Here is a 22,753-nt window from a genome sequence, read left to right on the forward strand (position 1 = left end):
GGGAAAGCAGGAAGAAGCCCCCTGCCACTGACAGTGATGGAAACCCAGGGGGGAGCTAAGAGCTGGGGGGCAGGGCAAAGGCGGCCCTGGGGCCGCCTTTGCCCTGCCCCCAGCCATGATCGGAGAATCAGGTGCCTTTGTCGCCCTGGCCAGTGATAGCAGGAAGTAGGGGTGGAGCCAGCGATGGGAGCTGGGCACGGTCGAAGCTGGCAGTCCCAGGATCTAGGGGTCCCTTGCCTGGGCCTAAAGCGAAGCCCACGATCGCGGGGCCGCTGCAGCTGCGGGTCCCCGCTGCCCGGGCAGGACGCCTCAGCCAGAGGTGTCCTGCAGGGGCAGGGGCGGAGCCCGCGTGATCGCGGCACCCCCCGCTGCCACTGCAGGTTCCCGCTGCCCGGGCCGGACGCCTAGGCCAGAGGTGTCAGGCCTGGGCAAGGGGCTGATCCTGCGATTGGAGGGTGATGGGGGTCAACGCCTGAGGGCTCCCAGTATATGAGAGGGGGCAGGCTGGGCTGAGGGACACTCCCCCACACACACACCCAGTGCACGAATTTCGTGCACTGGGCCCCTAGTCCTATATAATAAAAGACCAATATGCAAATCAATCAAACAGAGGAACAACCAAATAACTGATCGGAGGAATGACTGGTCTCTATGACACCCAGTGACCACCAGGGGGCAGACACTCAATGCAAGAGCTGCCCCTGGTGGTCAGTGAGTTCCCATAGGGGGAGAGCCACTCAGTCAGAAGCTGGGTTCACAGCTGGCAAGCACAGCGGCGGTGGCGGGAGTCTCTCCTGCCTCCAAGGCAGTCGGACATCCCCCAAGGGCTCCAAGGCTGCGAGAGGGTGCAGGCCGGGCTAAGGGACCCCCCCACACACACACACAAGTGCACAAATTTCGTGTATCAGGCCTCGAGTACAGCTAATAAGTGTCAGAGCTGGGACTTGAATCCAGACTGTCAGGATCCTAGATCATTCTTGTAACTGTTGGTCTGTCATTCATGGCAGTGGGACACTCTTCTGTGTCCCTTAATGATTTCTCACTTTTCTCCCCCATGACCTCAATTGGTTCAGCAATGGCAGACTATCTCATTTTAAAATGAACAAAATATTGTGCATTTTTGGAAATATTGCTCCTGTGCTACTACTCATGAAAGGCAAAGTCTTGTTAGGTGGTATTTATGCTGACATCATAGATATTACTTAAAGATGACACTTTTGATGGTAAATATATATATATTATCATGGGTTAACTTTTTTATCAATTATTTTATACGAGAGGCCCGGTGCACGAAATTCATGCACTGGGGGAGGGGGGTGTCCCTCAGCCCAGTCTGCACCTTCTCCAATATGGGACCCCTTGGGGGATGTCTGAGGGCCAGTTTAGGCCCGATCCCTGTGGCATCAGGCCTAAACCGGCCGTCAGACATCCCTCTCACAATCTGGGACTGCTGGCTCCCAACCGCTCGCCTGCCTGCCCCTAACCATTTCTGCCTTCCAGCCTGATTGCCCCCAACTGCCCTCCCCTGCCAGCCCAATCACCTCCAACTGCCTTCCCTGCCAGCCCTGTCACCCCCAACTGCCCTTCCCTGCCAGCCCGGTCACCCCCAACTGCCCTCCCTTGCCAGCCCAGTAACCCCTAACTACACTTCCCTGCAGGATTGGTCCCCCCCAACTGCTCTCCCCTGCTGGCCTGGTTGCCCCTAACTGCCCTCTTCTGCTGGTCTGATCGCCCACAACTGCCCTCCCCTGCCGGCCATCTTGTGGCTGTGGGCACCACCATCTTTAAGGGCGTGGCAGTGATTTAGCATATTCCCTCCTTATTGGCTGTGGTTGCGGCCATCTTTGAGGGTGGGGAAGTCAATTAGCATATTCCCTCCTTATTGGCTGTGGGCGCTGCCATCTTTGCGATGGCATGAGGGTCACTTAGCTTATTCCCTATTTATTTAGATAGGATGGATATTCATTACTGAGTTTCTCCTATCTAAAATTTCAACTCCTACCAATCTCCAACATTTGCCATTTCATATTCTACTCCCTTATTTTTCTATATAACTCTTATCACCAATATATTAATATACAAGGGTGGGCTAAAGTAAGTTTACAGTTGTTCATATAGGAAACAATATAATAATTAATAAATAATAATACAAGAATAAACTGTTTCACTTACTCACAACTGTAAACTTACATTTGCCCACCCCTATATTTTACTTTCCTTGTTTATTGTCTGCCTCCTTCTCTAAAATATAATTTCCATAAGGACACACCATTTTGTCTGTTTTGTTCACTACTGTATCCCATGCACCGATTGAATGAAAATTCAATAAATGTCAGCTAAATAAATCAACATTTGTGTATAGACAATATTCTTAGGATTTATGTTATTTGGATGATTGTTGTGGAATGGAGTAGAGAGCAACATCTGAGACTAAGCTTTCAGGAGTATTAGCATCTACCTGTACATATTCTCACTGCTATCAGATGTATGTTATATACCAAAGGAGACTAAAGCCCATAACAGGAAGATAAGATCGCTAGATGAGGCAGTCATCTCAGAAGTGTGGAGGAAGATCACGTTTGCATGTTAGCTTCTCCTCTCTCTCCTGATAATATCATCAGCAGTTAGGACTGACATGTTATGGAGGGATGAACCTTAATGAGGAGGTAGCAGTGTGGTAATTAGCAGCATAGGTGATGGTCTCAGAACACCGGGGTTGAATTCCCAACTATTCCACTTAATAGCTCTATAAATATTAGAAGTCACTAATATTTTAAGCCAAAATTTATTTACCCTGAGACTTCAAGGAATTCTTCAACCCTATGAAACTGTTAAAACCTACTGTAGGAAGAGACTGGATGCTTTTCTCTGGGGGAGATCTAGAGTTTTCATCAAATTTTCAATGTCTTAGAACTTACAATACTCTGGGCATCAAAGACCAAGTGATATTGTTATAAATAAATCTGCAAGATGCATTCCTTTGGATTGGCTTAAAGTACCTCAAGACCAGTCACACTTGTGATATTTTGCAAGCCATTAATATTTCTCTGTTTTCTAATTAACTCAAATCTACATAAACCAGAGCTGCAAAATAGAATTTCACTATGATTACAATCACCTTTCCACAGTTGAGGTTAAATGATTTGCCTACATGACAAAGACACCTCATACATAATTTCTTTTTAAGAAATTATATTTTATTGTCAATAATAACTATGTATCTCCCTCATAGGAATGTGGCTTATTGAGAGTAAAAGCATCATGCTTTACTCATTTTTGTGGTCTCAGCATCTAGAAAGTATAAAGCATATATTACACACAAAAATTTGTTTGCTCTATAATAACTGAGCTGGATATTAGTCTCAGGTCTTCTCATTGTAAATCCTCAACATAGTCTCATTTTATTCAGTCACATCTTTTCATAAAATTAGTCAAATGGGGAAGTCTCTTTCCTTTGTTAATATACTGTTTCAGCATTTTTTCTTGCTATCTTCCTCAGCTAGGGAACTAGTTATTAAGCGAACTGTTCTATTGATATCATGGAAAGGAAAGTAAGCATGAATCAAGAGTCTAACAAAAAGCAAAATACATAGGTTGTTTCTATTGAAATTAGATGGAAACTAAAGTCAATGATATATTCTAAAACAATTGAAAAGTAGTCACTTATGAATACTTTATTTTTTTAATAAGCTCAAACAACCAATCACAGTAAACCTCCTATATCATTTTCTAGGGATCTGATCATACTTAGGGCCACTAGTTGCATTCACTCTGTCCCCCTGGTATCTGCATCAAATATTATTAAATTTTCAAATTTCATATTCTCAAGTCTTCTTTTTTGATACATTTATACTTCTGTTGCATTTCCTGATTGTGTTCTTCTGTTTTATTACACTAAATTACTCCTAAACACATTTTTAAATCAGATGAAGAGTATCCACCCAGTATTGGAGCTATGTATTGAAAGTAATGGGAGTCCATTTGCAGAGAATCATGCTTAAGAGGCAAGAAGAATAGAGGTGAATATGAATCTTAGGAAAGAATAAAAAAAGTGGGCAGTAGGATCACAGATAATAGTAATATTCCCATGTTGATTTTTTCCTTATGTAATCTCAGTGCCAATATCCAAGGAATATTGGTTTGTTAATGTGTAAATACTCTCATCATTACATCTAAGATTAAGAGCAAACTGCTTTTAAGGTTTGAGTTTCCTTCCTTCCTTCCTTCCTTCCTTCCTTCCTTCCTTCCTTCCTTCCTTCCTTCCTTCCTCCCTCCCTCCCTCCCTCCCTCCCTCCCTCCCAGCTTCCTTCCTTCCTTCCTTCCTTCCTTCCTTCCTTCCTTCCTTCCTTCCTTCCTTCCTTCCTTCCTTCCTTCCTTCCTTCCTTCCTTCCTTCCTCTTACTCTTTTCTTCTTCCTCTTCTTAACTGTCATTTGTTACTCTCTGCACTTTCTGAACCCCATGAAGTAAAAATGTTAGGACCCCAAATGTCCCCAAAGGTTATGCAAAGATGCATCATGTGCCTGATGCAAGAACACATTCCTGAGTATTGTACTAAGACTGTAGAGCAAGTTGCAATACACTATAAATATATAAGCAGATACAGAAAGAATAAAATTCCATTAACTAATGATGTTCTCAGACATCTGACTATAAGAAAGGTTTATAGGCAAAAAAAAATTGTATAACTAGATCATTCTAGTACTTATAAAATAATTCAGATTATGCAAGATCCATTAAGTTTCATATTATATAAATTCAAAGTAATTCTTAGCTTCAATTTGGAACATTTTCTTACAGAACATTATTATATTTTGTAAGTGAAAAACAAACTTTACTTTCTAAAGTGTATATATAAATCTATATATCATTGATAAATATATCTAAACTAATAATTTTATTGCACAAATAATTTTGACAAACAATAGAGTGTTTTGAATTACTTCATGTTAAATTTTAAAATGGAAAAATAACAGTGCTACTAACTTATTTCACTTAAAATGATAATATATGTGGTTTGAAGAAAAAACAACAGTATGTTAGCACTGTTTTAATAGCATGAAAGCACATTTATGTGTCTGTATTTTAAATTTATGAATATAAAAAAATCTTAAAAACATTCATATGTTTCCTAAATCATATATATGAGGGAGTAATCTTTAATTTTTATTTACCTAGAAGGTCATTTAATAAGTGAATTTGCATTATTTAAACTGATTCATCAAACAATGTCTATGATTGTAAAAGTAGTCATACTATACACAGAATTATACAGAATTATTATTAAAATTATTTGAGAATAACCTCAGGTGGCATTTTCAAATTCAGATAAGATAGTTTCAGTGCAAAAATACACATTGATTTTACAGGGAACTGCTTTATTGAAAAAAATAAAGCACATCTTTATTTCAAACACTGAAAGACAATGTCTTTGTACTATGAATAAAATAATTATTTTTGAAAACTTGAAAAAAATACCTAAAATTTCCCATTTAACAGTAAATATTGCATGCAAAAGACTCTAGCAAATCTTTTTAATAAGTATTAAAATGACCAACAGATCAGCATTTTGTATCACTTCACAAAAAAGATTCCACAGTAAATGACTAGGTCTATGTGTGCATGCAACAGTATAGTATGTTTAGAGTCAAAAAAAATAAAGGAAAAGGCAATTACCCTAAAAGACATTTCAAGATTCTCTCCACCCCAGATATCCATTCCTGCATCGTAAGTTCCTATCTCTTCAAAGTAGTTTCTGTCAATAGAAAATAGGCCACCAGCCATAGTAGGGGTCCTAGTTGAAAAAACAAAACAAAAAGAAAAGAATATCTTTTGAAAACAATATGTGGAGTTTAATGAGACTGTAGCAAATATCTTTGAGACATTTTACATTAAAAATAACACTACTCAAAAATCTCAAACTGAAAGCATAAAACCAAGGTGTAAGAGGTTTTAAAATTAGTAAATAGCATTTTATCATATTTTCTATAAACTTCATTTAGATTAGCCTCTTTTGTCATAGGTGATCATACAGACACATGGAAGGAACACAGGGCACTTAAGAGGGGAGCATCTACATTCCTTTTGAAAGCCAAAGCAAAGAGAAGTTAGTACTCTTTACACTACCCTTTAAGAGATTACTAATCATGAAACTGCCAGTTGTGATCTTTTGTCACCTGATTATACATCATTTTCATGTGAAAATGGGTTTGCTATGGAAATCTCTATAGCCTACGTAAATATGAAAATACTGAATGCTATTACATGTTTATAGACAGTTAAGTAATGAGAATTACAAAGGTATTTTCAAACATCAGAGCTTTATATCTAATCACATATTCTTCTCTTTACCTAACTAAAATAATCCAATCAACCATATAACACTGGAGAAACATAGATTCCCTTTGCTATGCAAAGATTTAAAGTAAATTTGGCACAGATGCTAAAACTTTTCCCTAGAAATAAATGCTTTTGGTTCTCACATTCGAAACTTATCTATAAGAACTAAGAAGTCAAATGTTTCCTTTTAAATGGTTAATTACTTTTAAAAGATAATTAAAGCAGTGTTGATGTGTGAATTATACAAGTCTTTCTATACAAGTATTATAAATTTAACTAAAAAAGTGTGGCTTAGTTGATTGGGCATAGTCCCATGTATCAAAAGGTTGCTGGTTGGATTCCAGATCCGGGTACATGCCAGGGTTGGGGGCTTGATCCCTGGTAGGGAGCATGCAGGAGGCAGTCAATTGATGTTGCTCTTTCTCTCTCTCCTTATCTCTTCTCTAAAATCAATAAAATATTCTTTAAAAAAAAAAGAAAATTCTAGTTGTTCACAACTGGATCTATCTACAATGGCAATTATTATTTTTGAACATTAATTGTGCACATTAGCACACCTGACGAACTTCAAAAAAAAAAAGGCATTTCCATGCTTGGCTACCACTCTCCATAAATTCAGATTTCATTAGCAGGAGGCGGGGCCAGACCTTTGATATCGTGTAAAGTTCCCAGCTAACTGTAATGTGCTGTTCAAGAGGAGAAACACTGGTCGAGTAACTGATTTGGAATGTTCATCCACCTAGTCTGAGATTGGTAAAAAACAAAACAAATGTTTTGCTTTTCTTGAAATTATATCCTCTTCTGCCACAGGGTATGCTCATGTCCTCTAATTGAATAGTATAGTTCAATGAAAAACCACCAAATAATGTTGTACTTGGATAGCTACCAGACTGTGAAGTTCCTGATTTCTCCCTGCGCTCTCACTGCTTTATACTCAGGTAATTAACTGCCCATCAGTTGGAGGAGCACAGGCTCTCTGAGTCTCAGGGCAGTTTTATTACTTCTGGTCTTGCTGAGCTCCTATCAGGAACAGCATCACAGACTTTCTGAATTATAATGAGAAACACTAACCAAGTGAAACAGATGGTACTTATGGTAGCCACAACCCTCACCTGACTGGGGTTTTGGAACTCTGTGGCAATAACTATATATGGTACTAGAGTGCTGGACAGCTTATATAATGAAACGAGGAACAAAAAACTGCTTCAATTATCCTGTCATAATGCCACCAAGTGCTTAAGAATGTTAAGTAATGCATTTTTAATGATCAGTTCAGAGTGCCTATCCACTTATCTACTTACTAATAAAGGACTAATGCATTCAAGTTAAATACCAGTATTGATTTTCATCTTTCATTTTGGTCATAATTCCTATAAATGTGTGAGAAATGTATAATAAATGGCTATAATAAATCATATATTTACCATAGGAATGACCCAAAAAGTTTCATTTAGTCTTGAAAAGTAACACAAATAAAATGGCAACTCAAAAAAAAGAAAATCCTGTGTTTCTGAGGAAATAAGCTGCTAGAGACAAATTTTTGTCTTTGCAATGTCAGCTCTCTCAAATAGTCTATGGACCATTCCTTAAATGATATCTACAGCAAAAGCCAGTGTTACGCAACATGTTCTGTTCTAAGTCAACTAAATGAACAATTTATATATGCCTTTGTGAACCTTAAGTGTACAGGTACCTAGAAGATAAAGACCTTGATTATAGTTGAATTATCTGAGGTTATATCCTTTTTAATATTGTGTTTATACAATGTCACACTAACCAACTAATTCATTCAATGGAGGGGGTGGGGCAGAGCTTAATGGCTATGAACGTTACCTACTACACAGTAGGTAGGTGAAGATGAATTAATATAAGAAAAACACTTAGCAGTGTCCAGTACATAATAAAGTTAGGTGATATATCTTTGTTGTTGATGTAATCATTTAAACAAAAGACTTGAGTGTCCTTAATTTTAGCTCCCCATAAAATAGTTTCAAAATCATTTGGAACTATTTTCATATCCAAGACATTGAACTCTGAAATCTGCCACTCTGAACACAACTTTCTATTTTATAAGCCCTCCTGTTTCAATCCAATGGAAGTCATTCTTTATTCTTCATTGGTGATTTTGGTTTCTTAGCTCTTCAATGTTCTCACATAATAATCGCCTTCAGGAATTGCTTTCTTTCTCCCACTGCCTCTCCAAGATTCAGTCATGACAAGGAAAAAACTAGCCTAACCCCCTAGGTTCTTTGCCCTTGACTTATATAACTCATTCTCTTTTTGTAAATATAGTACCTGGGTAAAATTAACCTTTACCTCATCTATTTATGCTCCTAAGGCCCACAGAGTCATTGAAAAAGTAATATGATGAGTTCAACTGGTCATACTGGAAGTTCATGTTATTATTGACTCTCTGCTTAGTCCACAAATTGCTAAGGATCCTTTTATTTATGTTTATTTGCTCACTTTTCTCATTTTAACTGAAACTTTTTCAAAAGTTTGGGATGCTTCTCTAGAAACTAGAGATTGAGTCAGTGTGTAAAATGTGAACTCCCTCACTCTCTACTTATATCTCTAGATAGATGATAGATAGATAGATAGACAGACAGACAGACAGACAGACAGACAGATAGATAGATAGATATTTAAAAATAAGTGGAAAAAGAAGTTGTCGTAGTTATTTTTAAATAACTAGTTATTTTCTTTAAAAAAATCTTTCTGACTCTGCTCAGGGTGCTTTAGCACAGAACTGAGAATGTGCTATCCCTTTATATCTGCTTCTCTTTCAATGTCCTCTAATTTCCTTCCAGAGCCTTAATATAAAATGATGAAAATGCCTTTCAGCACCTTTAATTTTTGTTCATTCATTCATTTCCCAAATACTTCTAATTTCTTTCCAAAGCACTTTTGATGATTCTCTGTGTTCTCTGTTATCATGGTCACTATCTAATTTTAGTGCCGTATTTCTGTGTGTTAATGGAATCCTCTTGTTTTTAGAGCCTGCTGCTTCCAAAATGTATTCTATAAACCACAGCCAGATTAATTTCTCTAAATTAAAACTCTCTAAAAAATGTTAACCAGATGTTCAAAACCCTATTTTAAGGAATAAATGCTAGCTTCTTATCCTGGCACCAGGGATCTGGAGCCACCCAATGAGCTCCATCTATCCTTTGAACTACTTCCCTGTATTTAAAGTGTTTAGCTTTTGCTACTAAATGTTTCACACTTTCTCATCTTGGGACATATGTTCAAATCTATTTGTCACTTTCATTTTCCTTTGTAAACACCTGCTCTATTCTTAGGCCATTACAAACACAGATTCCACGCAGTCTGCCCTTAGTACAATCTAGATGTAATAATTCCCTTCTTCCTTCTATAACACCCTGTTTCTGCCTCAAGGCATTTGTGACTGCTATCAAATATTATATATTATGTCTATATACATTTTACTACTTCTGTAACAATACTCAATATAGCCCTAACCAGTTTGGCTCAGTGGATAGAGCGATGGCCTGAGGACTGAAAGGTCCCAGGTTCGATTCCAGTCAAGGGCATGTACCTTGGTTGCGGGCACATCCCCAGTAGGGAGTGTGCAGGAGGCAGCTGATCGATGTTTCTAACTCTCTATCCCTCTCCCTTCCTCTCTGTAAAAAATCAATAAAATATATTTTTTTAAAAAAAGAATACTCAATATATTGGTTTAATAGCATTAGATTATTAATATATGTTTACTGAATAGGTAAAATTTAAAAATGAGCAATATATTTCATGGACAAAAACAATCTATTTAAAAGTTTAAATTACTTACAATTTTATTTCTAAAACTATAACAAAAATCTTGGCTCACACCTGATAAACTGACGAGTAACAAAATATCTTCATTGATTCCAAGATTTTTAAAGCCTTTAAAAGGGGTCTTGGGGGTTCAGTGTGATAGTACTTCAGAATTAAAGATATAAAGCTTTGTAACAATGTAACATATTACAGGACTCCAAAAAGTATCTGACATAAAAACATAACTGTATCTTTCAAGCAGAAGTTGAAAAATTTTTTAAATGATAAAATAAATGTGATTACTGAGTGATGTTAAAATGCAATGCTTGCATTTTCACTGAGAAGATAATGTATCCTACATTTCACATTGGGATTATCACAATATGTGTGAAAAGCAGGCTCACAGTAAGGAGTCTCTAAGAGTCAGCTACATTTAGTTTTTAGGAGTATGGTCTTAGTATCTAGTTCAAAACTCATCCCCACAGATGACTTTCAGCAAGCCACTTAAAGCTGTGCCTCAATTTCATCATCTATAAAATGGGGACTGTGTTAATGCATGCAGCACTTTAAGCATAGAACCAACAATAGTACAAAATAAGTACTACAGATTATAAATATGATTTTTACTTAAAGAGAAGAAAACGTCTGTGTTTGCCAAGATTACAATCAGCTTTATATTTTATTGGTTTTAGAGTCCAATTAATTTTTAATAGTACTATAGGATTTTAGAGCTACAGAACCCTACAGATTTGTTCAACAAAATTTAGTCAAAATTTAATGTGTTTAAATGACTTGTTCAAGGACTACAAGTAGTGAGTGGCCCAGTTAAAAAACAAACAAACATGTTTTCTTTCTTTCTTTCTTTCTTTCTTTCTTTCTTTCTTTCTTTCTTTCTTTCTTTCTTTCTTTCTCTTTCTTTCTTTCTCTCTTTCTTTCTCTTTATTTCTTTCTCTATCTCTCTCTTTCTTTCTTTCTTTCTCTCTCTTTTTTTCTTTCTTCCTTTCTTCCTTCCTTCCTTCCTTCCTTCCTTCCTTCCTTCCTTCCTTCCTTCTTCTTTCTTTCTTTCTTTCTTTCTTTCTTTCTTTCTTTCTTTCTTTCTTTCTTTCTTTCTTTCTTCCTTCCTTCCTTCCTTCCTTCCTTCCTTCCTTCCTTCCTTCCTTCCTTTCTTCTTTCTTTCTTTCTTTCTTTCTTTCTTTCTTTCTTTCTTTCTTTCTTTCTTTCTTTCTTCTTCCTTCCTTCCTTCCTTCCTTCCTTTCTTTCTTTCTTTCTTTCTTTCTTTCTTTCTTTCTTTCTTTCTTTCTTTCTTTCTTTCTTTCTTTCTTTCTTTCTTCCTTTCTTTCTTTCTCTCTTTCTCTTTCTTTCTTTCTCCCTCTCTCTCTTCTCCTTCCTTCCTTCCTTCCTTCCTTCCTTCCTTCCTTCCTTCCTCCCTCCCTCCCTCCCTCCCTCCCTCCCTTCTTTCTTTCCTTCCTTCCTTCCTTCCTTCCTTCCTTCCTTCCTGCCTGCCTGCCTGCCTGCCTGCCTTCCTGCCTTCCTTCCATCCATCCTCTACTAATCAATGGCTCCCAGTTGGTTCTTTTAACTTATACAGTGAAGAATTTGAGGTAGCTAATTCAAAATACATTTTCCTGATTTCCAATTCCAAATTTATGTACCATGTTTTCCTGTTAATTTTAGCACTGCTTTTCAGAGCAATTTCTTCAAAGTTATATAAACATAATTTCTTCTCACTATTTTTTCCGATGCTATATCAGGATTTTATTTAATCTTACCTGGCAAATAACCAAGGTGTCAGGAGAAAAAAATATAAAGAAGATGTGAGAGCCTATAGCTCAGCTTTAAGCTGTTATTTGCATTGGTCAAATATCACAAAATGTAGAGGCTGTTAGTATTTATAGCTCTACATAACTAACATTTCTCATATAGTATAAACCATAATAAAAAGAAATGACAAACATAAATATTTCATTATGTATACATATGTGAGGCATAAAAATCTAAAATAGTAATATAATTTTGATTTTTTAATACCATAGAATATAATGACTTCATTTGGTTAAACATTTGGCAGGTTTTAAAATCAAAGGGAAATTAGATGCTGAGTCTCTCTTCTTCCTTCCTTAACCTGTCCACTATACCCAAATATAGAAAGCAGAAGAGAGAGAAAAGAAGCAAAGGCATAACAAGCATTTTATTAGAGCAATGAATAATCAAATGTTGAATGCGATTAAAGGATTTTACAGATAAAAAGTGGGAAGTTCGGTGCAATATTGCACACCATGACACTCATTTGAACATATGTTTGGGTGAGATGATACAGTTTTCTATAGAAAAGAAACTGTTACTGTACGAGTTTATGCTGGCTTAAGCTCTAAGCAAGAAAGCTTACTCAAATCCTGTGGAATCTATGGAACACAAATAGCTTCAAAGCTATTTTAAAGGGTAAGAAAAAATTTAAAGTTTTTCTTAGTATGGGAAAATGGCTTATTTTTCTGCCCAAGAACCAATTTAACAACAAGTATCAGAATCAAATACCTTATATGTGCTCAAATACCTATATTCTCAAGAAAAAGAACAGTTTTTTTCCTAAATCATTTTTAATAATCCTCATGAACTGATAAGACCATTAGCTTCCAAGAGGATGAATAGTAGTTGGCACAGGATTTGATCTATCCTTTGACTTTCATTGTATAAAAGGGGTCAAAATAAGAAATGAGACCGTCTAAAATCAGATATTTTAAAATATTTTGGGTAATGTGATAAAATTATTCAGCATATTAATGTGGTATTTGATTCATCACCTTGAAAACTTTTTATACTACCCTTATTTTGTTCTCATTGCAACCATTGATAGGAAAGTCTTATAACTTATAACCTAAACAATTAGAAATCAATCCTATATAATAAAGAGGTGACATGCAAATTAACCCTCATGCCCTCACAAGATGGCTGCCTATGACCAGGCTGGCAGGGGTGTTAGTGAGGGAAGACCAAACAACTGAACAGCAGGCTGTGTGGGGCAACCAGGCCAGCTGAGGTGCTGTGAGGGGCTACCAGGCCGGTGGGGGGAGGGACAGTTGGGGGCGGCCAGGCCAGCAGAGAGGGGCAGTTAGGGGCGATCAGGCCGGCAGGGGGGGGGGGCAGTTAGGGGCGACCAGGCAGGCAGGCAGGTGAGCGATTAGGAGCCAGTGGTCCAGGATTGTGAGAGGGATCCCAGGTTGGAGAGGTTGCAAGCTGGGCTGAGGGGACCTCACCCCCATGCACAAATGTTGTGCACTGGGCCTCTAGTATAATATAAACATGCAATTTTTCTCCAAAGAATATAAATTCACGGATTCCATCTGAGTTGGTATCTTTTTCTCTCAAAATCAACATGTATTAGGTTTTCACATGAGTAGGTGAGAACATGGACATTCAAACATTCCAAAGCTCAACTATTTCTATGGAAGTCTTTGCTCTGTTCACAACACTGACCTTTCCCTGTACTGTTGCTTTATTATCTCCAATTGTGAAGAAGTGTCTCACAGGCTTTGAGAGAATTTCTCTCTGCTCTGTCTTTTAATTTAAAGTATATTTTCATTGGATTGAGAAAAACTTAATAGAAAATATATGAGTTTAAAGTTAAGAATTACATTAATTGCTATTAAATAATAATAAATTTGATTTTATATTTTATAACATTTTACAGGATAAAATAAGTGGTTTTCATTTATTACACTTACTAGAGGAACTATAAATTGAAAAGGATAAATTGACAAAAGGTAACAATATTAAAATAAATTTCATATCGTCTACATAATTCTAAGGAGACTATATTGTATATAAAAACTATACATAAGAAGACATAATTGGCAAGAATAAAGTATAAAAAATCTCTTAAATGACTTTAAACAATGAAAAATATAGGAGAAGATAAGTAAATAATTGACATATTAGCAGCTATTAAAATTTTTATTTGTGAAAAAAAAAATTACTGGCATAAGAAAATACCCATGGTATAGCAATTTCTAAACTATGGAGAAATGTATCCAGAAAGAAATATAACAAAATTTTTAAAGAAGTGGCTCCTTGGTGTTCTGTTTCATTATGCTTTAGGTACTTGTCACATTTATTTTGCAATGCACATATATCAGGAATAAATTTAAAATAACACCTTTCAAATACGTTTCTCAGTTAATATTTTATAGCACTTCATGACTTAAGCAAGGCAGCGAGAATAATTTTCCATTTAATAGCTGAGAAGACTGGGTAATTTTCCAATTGGAGGAGCTTGAAATAAAACCCAGATTCTCCAAAGCCAGCTTTAATATTTCTTCTGTAATATCATACTATAAAGATGTTGGAAATAGATATGTAAAATTTCTATGAGGTTTTTCCCAATAAAGGCACAATAATTGTCATCTGAGCTATTATTAAGAACACTATTAATTTTTTTCTTTATAAATTCCTTTCTTTGAAAGAAAAATAAATGTATGAGATCAGTCACATGTTACTAAAAAGGGATATCAAAGTAGGTAAAATGTGTCAGAGAGAAAAAATTCATAATTATATCTATGTTTGATTTATGATAGCAACAATTAGAAAAAATTAAAAAATTCTTTTATTTTGCTTTAGGAAGATAATGAAAATGGTACTCCAAGTGAAAATGAAAGAAGGCATATTAAGATTATTAATAATAACTACATGCAAAAGTCTATAAAATAAGAAAAGGATAAAAAAAGTTAAATAGGCTTGATAAGTAACCTGTAGCTTTCTAGTAAAGATATCTACTTTAATAATTAAGAAATTAAAGTGGAAACAAATCTCTTTATAACTACTGAGGATGACTTACACGGCATAACTAAAAGATGAAAGTTATGAATAAGAATAGAGGTGGAGCTCTGACCGGTTTGGCTCAGTGGATGGAGCGTCGGCCTGCGGACTGAAGGGTCCCAGGTTCGATTCAGGTCAAGGGCATGTACTTGGTTGCGGGCACTTCCCCAGTAGGGAGTGTGCAGGAGGCAGCTGATCGATGTTTCTTTCTCATCGATGTTTCTAACTCTCTATCCCTCTCCCTTCCTCTATGTAAAAAATCAATAAAATATATATTTTTTAAAAAAAGAATAGAGGTGGATTCTTTTCAGAAGCCCACACAACTCTAGCAGTAACATAGTTTAACTCCTGTGTAGCCACACTCTGACCACATATGCTGGTCCAACATACACATGACGCATCCCAGAGAGTGAGCAACTTTAGAGCATAGAACGCCTTATTAACCTTTGTATGTGCAAAACCTAGCATGGTGCACAATGTGTATTTGCACATGAAATCAAACTCATTCCAATAGCTTGAACCAAATCAACTCAAAAGTTACATGTATTGGAAGCATACATCCCCCAAACTAATTAAATGATTGAAGAGATTATCTGCCCTACCAGATAATTTATGCTACTAGTTGCTATTCCATTAGGTTATGTATATGTATATTCATACAAGTCCAACTTGTTTAATCTTTAAAATGCAGCCATTTCCTCTAAGTCAAAAGTCACAAATTAAAAAGATTTTAGTCAGGTAAATAATATCAATATGTGGAGTTGATTAGTTGCAATAAGCGTATTTCTCTCATCTTTGGTTGGGAAACAGGTACAGAGAAATATTTTTCCAAGTATAAGAATGATGACAAATGGCAACAACTCATCCTCAGCCTCAGGGTCAGGGACACACAATTTAAAAAAAAAAAGAGTTGTGGGGATTATGTTACACGTTCATGCTACTTCTATATGGACAGCTTCTACTGAACTCCACCTGATGGTGCCCATTAGGGACAGAGGATCATAACAACAAGAAATTCTGACTTCTCAAGAATAGCTGGAAATCCAGATTTTTCTTTAAAACATCTCATTTTTTTTGGTAGTGGTAATTTTTAAAATTTAAAACACTATGTAGGTCAAGTAAAATTCACCTACACAGCATATTTGACATGCAAACTCCTGGTATAAGACCTCTGGTTTAACAATTTGATTACTCTATTGTTGCACATATAATTGAGATATTCTTAAAAAGTCATATAATTTAACAACTAAAATATTAAGGAGAGTTTACAGATTAAATAAAACTAAATAATAGGGATTAAATGTGCTATTATTCCATTCTCGTAACTTCACAAATACCAAGTATTTCACACACTCCATTTATTATCAAAATGAAAATATAAAAGCCTAGAGGTGACAATAGAATAATAATAACAATTATAAACTTTAATTCAAATGTGGTATAACTAAGGTTAGGTCACAAGTTCAAATTGATGCTCTATATACACAGAGGCTTTATTGTATTTCTAAGAGATGACTAAATTAGCAAATTATAGTCAGTAGGAAGTTCTGTCTTAACTGACATTTTAACAGAAATATTCTACTAAGAAAACTAAAATTTCAACCTCATTTTAATCACTTTAGCTATTCAGATTCTATTAATCAAATAAGAAAAAAAGTCTTCAACACCTAGAATGATTAATGTGTTTGTATAAATGTGAGAAAAATGATCACATCTTCAAGTAACAGATTATAAGTACAAAGAAAGTTCACATGATAGCTATGCTGATGAAAATTACCTGCGGAGTGTTACAACATAACCCATGCATTAATTAACCTTTTGCCATAAATATCTAGAAACATCAGCAAAGATAGGTTTCTCTTTTTCTTTTGCTCCAGCTCCTTGAGCAATTTAAAAAGTAAAATACTGTGCAGTTACTGAAGGATACAAATAAAATACACTTAGTTTTTATCAGTTCTCCGTGTTACTATAATAAAGCCACATAAGCATAGCAAGTAGGCTATTTCATCTTATGTTTTTGTTAATAAATGACGAGAGATAATGTCCAATTTCTATGTAAATCTTTACTTTCATGAATGAGATCAGTAAATTATTATGAATGTTGGCTACCATTTAATTATCTACCTTTTCACTCTGTGAGAAAATAAAGGTAGGTTCTGGTCAGGATGGTGGCATAAGTAAATATGGCACTTGGAACCGCCCACAATGACATCAAAATTACAACTAAATTACAGAACAACCGTAATTTATAACTATCTGAAATCTAGCTGAACAGAAGACCTATAAATAAGTATATACAGAAAAAGCCACATCAAGATTTCTAGGAAGGACGGAGACACAGAATGGGCTGGTCTCACCCCCACGTGTGGCCATTAAAAATCAAAAGAGAAATCTTGGCCAAAAAGGTATACTCTGAGGAGCAAGGGTTCTTGGCCCCACAACAGAATTCCCAGCTCAAGGGCCTGGTGCAGGTTTCTCCCAGACAGAAGTGCTGGCAGAGGCCATTGTTCTTTGATGAGCCCTTTCCCCATGGAGCTGGCAGGTGGGTGCCATAATCTGAATTTCCATCAACCTGGTTAACACTGATAGTCCAGCCTTGATGATTCCTTGAGACACCGCTCCACCCAACTTGTGGGCCCACCCAAGCCATTTACAGTGGCTTTTTCATACAAATGGTCTCTCATGCCTCATGATTTGGAATTTCCTACTATCTCTCAAACACGCAGCAACTGGTCTCTGCATGACCTATGTCTCTTGCTAAATGATCCTGGTCCTGGCCCTACTGGGAATGTGGCCTGGCTTGCAGCATGGCCTCTCCTGGGCACCTTCAAGCCCCAAACAAGTAGCAACCATCTGAAGATCACTCTATAGCTAGTGTCAGGTGGCACCAGGCAGGGAACAGGTGGTGGCTGGCCCTGCACCTCCCAGGAGGCCCCAGTGGCAGTGCTCCCGGTGGACAGCTTCAGACCATCCCGGATTACAATCCTACTACCTCCAGGATCAATGTTTCAAAAGAACAAAACACATTCTTATTACTTCATTTTCAAATGAATAAACACATCTGTATTTGAGTGCATTTGGACAGTTTTCACTTGGGATCTGAAGTTGAAAAATCAGCTAATGCTAAATGTTACCATGATGTGGGAAAACAGAATTTCTAATAAACAATAGTAATATGAGCTACTGTATTTCTTCAAGTCATTAAAGGCAAGGATCAATAAGATTTGGTGAACGTGCAGATTACTGCAAGATTTCAGTGCTGCAAAATCACACTTTAAATGCTGACATAATAATTTTACATCTCTATGCAACTGTTTGTAGCCACATTTTTTTCTCTTTGATATAGTATTACCTCCTTTAGAGGGTTAACAGACTCTATTGTTCAATCACAAACAATTCGAGCTGTTCCCTTCTATTAGTGAATTGTTAGTTTTAACTAATTCATTATATAATTAAGCTTGCCAATGTATAAGTCAATCCTTCATTAGGTTAGGAAATATTCTTGTTTAGATAATGGGCTACATATATTGTTTTAGAATGTTAGGGTATTCTCTATTATTCTAACTAAATGATGATTTGCCAAATGAATCTTTAAAGAGTGAAACTAGCGAACTCCTTCCACAAAATATTATTCAGAAAATTTTTATTGCAGTTAAGAAATACACAATGGTATGTTAAAGTAAGAAGGTGATAATTTTATGTTCATAAAGTGGGTAATAACTATCTAGAAAATTAAAGATGCATATATTTCTCATTTTTATTAAGGGAAAACAAATTTTATGAATGAATATTTCAAACTAAGTAGCTATTTTCAATAACTTGGAACAAACAATAAATCATTCATAATTATTAATACAGTTTTCTAAATGAATCTTTCTCTTGTATCTGTCAGGAAGATAGTTCTTCAAGTAAAGTTAGAATATTTATTAAAACATTTTTTATTACTTTAATTTTAGGTACACATCTACTATAATACATATACATTTAGGTAAGGTCTATCTACCTTAATTGGCAAGGCTAGCACATATTTGTCACACAGAAAAATGACAATAAATATATTTGTAATATAAGGATACACAAAGTTTCAAAAGAAATTTGGCACTTCTGCCAATGCTAATTTGACAGTGCTAATCTAAACTAGATTTAACATAGCCATTGATTCCTAGATGATTGTGTAAAAGATGATGACACATGTGTGTATGAATAAAAATATATGACTTTTAAAGGCTTAAAAATGAGAACGTAAATTTATAATACTTCTGAATTATTACAGGAATGTACATGCTACCATCGGAAGATAGGATCTACATACCTGACAGGTAATGTTCTGTCTCCTTTCCTCCTATCCATTTCTCTTTGGGGAACAGGATACCAACGAAAATTCAGTTTCCAGTTAAAACCACCATAAGTCATGTCTGACCCAGCCATATATTCAAAGGTATCATCACTAATCACATCAATGATGGGGCATACAACTGTTTTCCTGCAGAAGAAGTAAAACAAGTTTACACATAAATAATAATTTAAGTGCTATAGTTGTTTCTTCAAACTCAATATAGTTGATGTGTTGAAATTTAATTATTTTGCGACATTAATATGTTTTTATTTTATCATTTTTCCTATGGAATTATTTCCTTTTACCAGATCTTCCTTCAGCCAACTTCATACTACCATGTATAATCTAATCAGATATAGTGATTGATCTTCAAGCTGATTTTCAAATACATTCTAAGTACTAACTCAGCAGGATGGACATGGTCTATTATTCATAAAACCTCCGCCCACAGTATGATTAGTACAGCTGCTTTGACATTATGCATAATTTTAGCCATATCTTTTATAGAAAAGTAATTGCATACAGGGAGTGGAGAATGGATGATTGCAAATTAGATCTGGTAGTTCCAATCTCAGAGGGGTTACTGTTAGATTAAGGAGCTAGTTCTATGAAGATCTTCATGGAGAAAATATCTATTACAAAAAACAAACAACAAAAATCAACAAATAGAAATAACAATAAAAATAGTAATAATCAGTATAAGTAAATGTTTCCCATGAAAGATATTAGGGTCATGACAATTTCTGAGTGAAATGTCCTAGACTTAAGCGTTTATAGTAACAATCTACATCTTTTAAGATACAGAAAGATAACCAACTTCAATTTCTGGTGTTTATACCCTGACCTATCTTTTCTTAAAGTAAGAGAAAAAGCCAGATTTGGGGTTCTTGATGATGGCTTTTTAGGTAAAAAGAATTTTTTGCCATGGGAGATCAATAGGTACTCACCTTCCCATGCTCCCAGTTTATGTCTTATTATAGTATCAAACTTGTGTCATCGCCACAGTAAATGCGTACTTCTACCCAAGTTTTCCCCAGTTGTAGCTAATTCTGAAGAGCAGAGCTTATTTGTCATATTTGGTAGAAGGTAAACATACAAATATGCTTTTGAATCGCACATAGATGTGTAAAGCAAAATAAATGTTGTCTATCATTTATTCTGCTTTCGTAACACCTATATCACTCATACTTATTTTCAATTCTCTTTTATATTCTACACAATTAATGAAAGACTAGAGTTCTCTGAAGTCAGTAGAATTCATCTACCCTTGGAAAAACTTCTTGGTAACACTGGTCCCTACAAAATCAATATCCTTTATTTATTTATTTATTTATTTATTTATTTATTTATTTATTTGTTAATTTTAGTAATTTAATTTGTAGGGAGATGAAATTAGATCTAATAACTTTGAACAGGACTTTATTATCTAGTTATGGCAACTTTAGAACCTACTAGTAGAACAAAACAGTAGAGTTCATTACATAGAAATATAATTTAAATATGTTGTTACATTAAAAAATAAATGATCTATGCATGACCATATGGAAACAATATTATATTAAAAACTCACTAAGCTGAATATGAAACACATTTTAAAAGGCAGCATAATGTATGAATGTTGCCAAGAAATGCATTTAAGATGTTCCAAGTTCATTTTATTTCGCCAGTCTTACCCTCCTGTGAGTACTGTACAATACACAGAGTGGAAAAATGTTATTAGCTGTGTACTCCATGCAGTTGACTAAAAGGTTCCTACTGCTTTATTCAACTGCTATGGTTCATTTTACTGGCAGAATCCATCCATCTTCGTGGCAAGTATCAAATCTTGCCATTTAAGTGATATAGCTGGACTAGCTCACACTACACAGCCCTGGTTTTGAGTGCTTCATTAAAAACTTCAATTCTAGAAAGACCTTTCTATTGCAGGTGAACTTCCTTTGCAAGCAAGGTGTTACACATGGCTATGTTTTTATATCCGACAGTATTCAACATTGTTGTCTTCTTAAGTGCTTGGGAATTACACTCATTTATCACCAATGTTTATGAATATCTTCAGCAAAGGCTCATACCTCATAGCCTCATCATTAAAGAGAATTTCAGGTAACCAGGAGGTTCTTAATTTCTGCAAGTAACATTCAATCTTTCAGATTCCATCATTTTTATGTACAAAGTGGCAATGTTGTTTAAATGATTAAGCATTCTTTATAGCTGTGCTCTGTACGTTTTATGTTTGGAATGTGGAATTTATGTTTTTATTTTTAAGATCCTGAAGGTGGTTTTGAACTAGACTTTGAATAAGGACACCGACCTAGTAGAAAAAAGACTAGTCTGGGAATAGGAACAACTGAATTGCTCCCATCACTTCCAATACCTGGATCAAGCTACTTAATCTCTGTGCTCCTCCCTGTCATTAGGTACAGGTAAGAATATCTACATTACCTACCTCACAGCGGTTGTGAGGACACAATAAGATCCTTTGAAAATGTATTTTACAAAATTGTACTATTTCAAATTAGACTGGTTTCCTTCCCCTAAAAATGAATATTCAACATGTTTACTATTTGAATTATTTGACTATTTCTTAATCAAATAATCATGTTCAGCACTACAAAGGCAAGGTCTTTATTAAGTGAGAAAGGTGGGGACGGCTTTTTTAAAAGCTAGGAATATACCTGAAAATAGCAACCTGGAAGAGATTTTCTGGTGGAAAGCCAACACTGTCCTGACAGGTTCAGTCATAACCCAGGCAGACAGAACCCGTGAGTCCTTACCTGTCTTCCTTTATTCTCGCCAGCAAGGGCTCCAGCCAGCCCACGGTACATTCACAGTGTGCATCAAGGAAAGTGATGACCTGCCCTTTTGAAGCAGCTGCTCCTCGAAGGCGGGCACGTATTAACCCGGAGCGCTCTTCCATTCTGATAATTTTTACTGGTACTTCTAAATTTTTCACATAATTCTCTAATGTCAACTTGAGAAAATCTGCAACGTGCAATAAGAATTTTTAAGAAAGTTTTGAAACTGTTTTAAAACACCGCAGAGATACTACTGCCCAGATGAAAACCCTACACACAGAAATGGTGGTGAACTCCTGTCAACATTTTTTGCAGTAGGTGACATAAAGCTATAGAGACTTCATGAGTATATTCATGTACAGTTCATTATAACCTGTCACTTGGCTGACAAGAATAAGGATAAAATAGGAAGTTAATATGCCAGACTCTAATGGAGAAACTAGGCCACACTGGCAAATGCAGGCTCCTTCATTAAGTTATTTTGCATTTACCTGAACTTAAAAAAAAAAGACAGGTATCCATAAAGTTATATAAATGTTCAATTATCTGAGCAGTTGAGTTGGGGGAAAAAAGAACCCTTTTGAATGTCATTTTGTCTGATTTCCTGGGTTAGTAAGAACCAAATGGAATCATGGGAGAAACTGTAATAATTAGTTCCTTGTCTCTAGAGTTGGGATTGCCTAGATACACTGATGATGGAAATGC

The 22,753-nt window shown here is 35.8% G+C and overlaps 1 protein-coding gene across 2 annotated transcripts in view; it reads right to left on the reverse strand.

Annotated features, from left to right (window-relative positions):
* Positions 1 to 22,753, reverse strand: part of GALNT13 (polypeptide N-acetylgalactosaminyltransferase 13) — a 497,436-nt gene that overhangs the window by 179,668 nt on the left and 295,015 nt on the right. For both annotated transcript variants that reach the window (XM_059704420.1, XM_059704421.1), the window contains exons 6-8: positions 22,028 to 22,235; positions 19,233 to 19,403; positions 5,675 to 5,792 (exon numbers count right to left, since the gene is read on the reverse strand). In XM_059704420.1, coding sequence (XP_059560403.1) covers positions 5,675 to 5,792; positions 19,233 to 19,403; positions 22,028 to 22,235 — 497 coding nt within the window. The remainder of the gene's footprint in view (positions 1 to 5,674; positions 5,793 to 19,232; positions 19,404 to 22,027; positions 22,236 to 22,753) is intronic.

The sequence above is a fragment of the Myotis daubentonii genome, chromosome 7 (genome assembly GCF_963259705.1).
Source record: "Myotis daubentonii chromosome 7, mMyoDau2.1, whole genome shotgun sequence".
Taxonomy (NCBI): Eukaryota; Metazoa; Chordata; class Mammalia; order Chiroptera; family Vespertilionidae; genus Myotis; species Myotis daubentonii.